Source organism: Microchirus variegatus (genome assembly GCF_963457635.1).
Source record: "Microchirus variegatus genome assembly, chromosome: 15".
In the NCBI taxonomy this organism is placed as follows: Eukaryota; Metazoa; Chordata; class Actinopteri; order Pleuronectiformes; family Soleidae; genus Microchirus; species Microchirus variegatus.
This window is the reverse complement of record NC_139816.1, coordinates 24,526,504-24,531,424: the sequence shown is the minus strand read 5'-3', so window position 1 is coordinate 24,531,424 and position 4,921 is coordinate 24,526,504. Positions and strand designations below refer to the sequence as shown.

Here is a 4,921-nt window from a genome sequence, read left to right as displayed (position 1 = left end):
GGAGGCAGAGTCATGAGTATGAATGAATCACATCACTAGTGAAGCTGTGGTTTTAATCTGTTTACAGTGAAGTGAGTCATAATTTAATGTATTTGCATCATTTTGAAAATTAAAAATAATCTGTGAAATACTGCAATTTGAGCCACACGCTGGTGTGATGGCTAGCACAGCTGCCTCACAGCAAGAAGGTCATCAGATCAGATCCAGGTGAGATTGGCCCCCTGTTCCATCTGTCGTTCATCCGAGGGTCTTCCTGTGTGTCCCGGATTCTCCCTGGGTTCCCTCCAGGTTCTTCCCACAGTCAAAAGACATGATAAGATTTACTAGAACATCTGAAATGACCATAGCAGTGAACTGTCCAGGGTCCTTTGTCAGCTGACAAAAAGGATAAAGTGGTTGAAAACAAATGAATGAAAATTGCAACTGTACCAAGTGCTGCCACTAAACCCCTCACTGGAGGCAGACATGAGGCGGTCTGGGCCCCGTGGGCTTTGGGCCTCTGTTGCAGGTAAACATGCAGGTGGCGCTGTCACATTCTCACTTTCATTCATTCATTCTTTCATGTGGAAGACACATATTTGCTACATCACAGTCAGCTGATGGTGACATCATCACTGAGGTGACCAGGTCCAGAAGAAATTTGTGATGCCATTAAAATGGAACATGACTCCAGAGTTGTGATGTTATTCTGTGAGTTGGGTCCCGATTGGTCGACAGGCTCCCTCAGCTGACCTCTGACCAGACTGTGACATCATCACCAGCTTCCCTCTGTGCGATGTCATTTCCTCTGACCTCTGTGATGACGTCATCTCGGTCGACTCAAAAGAAGGGTCCTCTCTGTAACTCAGTTTACTGTAACCTGTGAGAGTGTTCCCAGTGGGTAGGCTCCGCCTCCTGCAGGGCGGGGTCAGTGTCAGTGAGGAGGAGAGAGACAGATGTGAGGGGCTGAGCGAGGAGCAGGAGAGAAGGAGGCGGGCCCGAGAGCCTCCTGGCACCACCCGATGAAAGCTGAAGGAACTACAGGACGCAGCTGATGGCACTTCCTGGAAGGAGGGGGAGGAGCACAGTAGAGGTGACAGACATGTGTCCACCTGTGTAACACCTCCCCCTGCCCCTTCTCTGCCCTCCCTCAAGTCCTGCCCCATCCTGGCACGAGCTGAGCATGTCCTGCGGGGGGTGGGAGGAGGCAGGCGGCGGAGAGGTAAGGTGTAGAAGCTAGGCTCCACCCTCTGCGGCGAGGGGCAGCAGGGGGAGAAGGAAGGCGGGGTAAAGCTGCTGGAGGAGGAGTCAGTGGGTGGAACCTCATCTGACTGATAGATACTGAACACTGCATCTCCTGCTCGTGACCTAGACGAAGTCCCGCCTCCCCCCTCTCCTCCCCCTCCTTCACTCCTGCTCAACAGGGAGGTGGGGTAAGATCCCTGGTTAGATTCCAAGCTCTTTGATTGGACATAGTTGACAAGACCATTGATGGGATTGGCCAAAGGATGGGCAGAACCTGTGGAGGACGAGGGGTGTGGTCGGCGGTGGCTGTGAAGGTCGATGACGGTTGAGTAAATGTCACGAAGGTTGATGACCTTTGTCTTCTGGTCACGCTTCTCATGAAGGACAGCGTTGGCACAGATGAAGAGGAAGATACCGACACCCATGATGAGAGGACCAAAGACCTTCAGCCTATCAGAGTACAGATACCTGCAGAGACAAATATAGTACAAGTATAGAGTTGACTTCCTTAACTTTCACGACCTCAGATACACAACGAATCAATGCCAGAACATCAAAACCAGAACATCCGAACCAGAACAAGGTCATGTACAAATATTGATGAACAAGACCACCTGACTGACCACAGATGCCATGTAAAGACCAGTAGATCTAAAATGGGGGTCAGGGAAAAGTTTCCAGATTCATCCAGTTACATGATTGTTAATATTTAGACACACAAAAACAAGGTTTCAGAGAATGATGAATGAATGACAAATGACTTTCCATGTAATCAGAAAAGTTCCTAAATGTAGTAATTATGTGTCACTGCAAACCAAGTTTCCAACCTAGAAGGAGAATAAAGCTCAGCAGTGGTAGTCCTGGCTTGTATGATGTCCTGGGCAGACCACCTCCCTGGGGTGAAGCCCAGTGGTGAACCCTCCTCCCCCAGAACCTGCAGATGGAGCTGAGGACCACACCACCATATTCCTCCTGGTGACAATGAGATGATGACCCTCAGAACCTGGTGATGGAGCTTGTAGATAATGATTGTAGACATACCTGTCCAGGAACTCCTCTAGAAATCCTCGCCACTGTCTGGTTGTCCCATTGAAGGTACCGTCTCCTTCATCCTTGTGTAGCTCTTCCCCCTTCTCCACTTCATCTGCGTGTAACCCCGCCCCTTCATCTTCTCCCTGTAGAGGCACTACAATGTAACACAGGTGTAACGTGCCAGGACTACACTTCCTCCTGCTCGTGTAAAGATCTCACCTGAACATCAAGAAGAGCTGGTGTTGGGGTGATGGATGATGTGGATGCCATTGCAGCGCCCTCCTGCGGCGATGCTCTGAAGAACAGTCCACTTCGAGGCCAGTAACCAAGGGCTGCCATGACCACACCCACCAGCAAGACCAGGACCCCGAGCACTGCCACAAGACCTGGGAGAGAGCAGAGCTTCACCTTTGCCTTCACCACGACCACCTCGTTCCTCCTGAGGAAGACAGGAATTAACATCACACACACCGACAACAGCAGTGTGTTTTGTGTGTGTTACCTTCTCTTCCTCTTGTGTGTGTGTGTTTTGTGTGTTATCTTCTCTTCCTCTTGTGTGTGTGTGTTTTGTGTGTGTTACCTTCTCTTCCTCTTGTGTGTGTAACCTTCTCTTCCTCTTGTGTGTTACCTTCTCTTCCTCTTGTGTGTTACCTTCTCTTCCTCTTGTGTGTGTGTGTTTTGTGTGTGTTACCTTCTCTTCCGCTTGTGTGTGTTTTGTGTGTGTTACCTTCTCTTCCTCTAGTGTGTGTTACCTTCTCTTCCTCTAGTGTTACCTTCTCTTCCTCTTGTGTGTGTGTGTTTTGTGTGTTACCTTCTCTTCCTCTTGTGTGTGTGTTTTGTGTGTGTTACCTTCTCTTCCTCTAGTGTGTGTTACCTTCTCTTCCTCTAGTGTTACCTTCTCTTTCTCTTGTGTGTGTGTGTTTTGTGTGTTACCTTCTCTTCCTCTTGTGTGTGTGTTTTGTGTGTTACCTTCTCTTCTGCTTGTGTGTGGTTTGTGTGTTACCGTCTCTTCCTCTAGTGTGTTACCTTCTCTTCCTCTTGTGTGTGTGTTTTGTGTGTTACTTTCTCTTCCGCTTGTGTGTGTTTTGTGTGTTACCTTTTCTTCCTCTAGTGTGTGTTACCTTCTCTTCCTCTTGTGTGTGTGTGTGTGTTTTGTGTGTGTTACCTTCTCTTCCTCTTGTGCGGTGTTACCTTCTCTCCCTCTAGTGTGTTACCTTCTCTTCCTCTTGTGTGTTACCTTCTCTTCCTCTTGAGTGTGTTTCATGTGTGTGTGTTACCTTCTCTTCCTCTATTGTTTGTGTTTTGTGTGTGTTACCTTCTCTTCCTCTATTGTGTGATACCTTCTCTTCCTCTTGTGTGTGTTTCGTGAGTGTGTGTTACCTTCTCTTCCTCTTGTGTGTGTTTTGTGTGTGTGTGCATTACCTTCTCTTCCTCTATTGTGTGTGTGTTTTGTGTGTTACCTTCTCTTCCTCTAGTGTGTTACCTTCTCTTCCTCTTGTGTGTGTTACCTTCTCTTCCTCTTGTGTGTGTTTCGTGAGTGTGTTACCTTCTCTTCCTCTAGTGTGTTACCTTCTCTTCCTCTTGTGTGTGTTTCGTGAGTGTGTTACCTTCTCTTCCTCTTGTGCGTGTTTCGTGAGTGTGTTACCTTCTCTTCCTCTACACACTCACGAAACACACACAAGAGGAAGAGAAGGTAATTCTCTTCCTCTTGTGTGTGTTTCGTGAGTGTGTTACCTTCTCTTCCTCTTGTGCGTGTTTCGTGAGTGTGTGTTACCTTCTCTTCCTCATGTGTGTGTGTTACTTCTCTTCCTTGTGTGTGTGTGTGTTACCTTCTCTTCCTTGTGTGTGTTACCTTCTCTTCTTTGTGTGTGCGTGTTACCTTCTCTTCCACTTGTGCGTGTGTGTTTTTGTGTGTTACCTTCTCTTCCTCTTCCTCTTGTGTGTGTGTGTTTTGTGTGTCTTCACAGAGTCCTGTCGTCGAGCATTGATCCTCAGGAGTCCTCCGGTTGCGATCATCACGACCCACCAATCAGATAACAGCTCAGCGGGATTAGCCCCGCCCACCACTTCACCTAAAAAGACCAATCAATGATCAATCAGCTGGTTCATGGTAACATGTGAGTGTCTCTGATTCTGTTACCACAACACTGACACACACACATGAATGCACATGAATGCACAGGCATACACATGCGCTCACACACACACACGCAATATTTTGTTTGTTCTCACAGCGACATCATCATCATCGTCCTCCTTGTTGTCGTCTTCTTCGTCCTCCTGCTGATCCAACGTTGAAATGTCTCCTCGCCTCAACTCGTCCCGTGTGTGTGTGTGTGTGTGTGTGTGGAGGAGGAGACTTTTTAATCACTGCAGTGAGAGAGAGAGAGACAGAGAGACACAAAGAGACAGAGAGAGAGAGAGACTGAGAGACACAAAGAGACAGAGAGAGAGAAGGAGATACAGAGAGAAAGATGTTTCTCTGAAGACACACAAACCTGTCCGTCTCTCTGATCCTGGACCATCAGTAGTAGTGTTTGTGTGTGTGTGTGTGTGTGTGTGTGTGTGTGTGTGTGTGTGTGTGTGTGTGTGTGTGTGTGTGTGTGTGTGTGTGTGTGTGTGTGTGTGTGTGTGTGTGTGTGTGTGTTGGGGGGGGGGGGGTTTC

At 48.1% G+C, this 4,921-nt stretch overlaps 1 protein-coding gene across 1 annotated transcript; it reads right to left on the bottom strand.

The window, feature by feature from the left end:
* Positions 1-683: 683 nt before the first annotated feature.
* tmem200ca (transmembrane protein 200C-a) lies at positions 684-4,272 on the bottom strand (the record flags this gene model as incomplete). The annotated part of the gene is made up of 4 exons (XM_083901823.1): positions 684-1,692; positions 2,266-2,399; positions 2,476-2,695; positions 4,175-4,272. 4 exons carry the CDS (start codon positions 4,270-4,272, stop codon positions 684-686), a joined length of 1,461 nt encoding a protein of 486 aa, XP_083757949.1.
* Between the last annotated feature and the right edge of the window lie 649 nt (positions 4,273-4,921).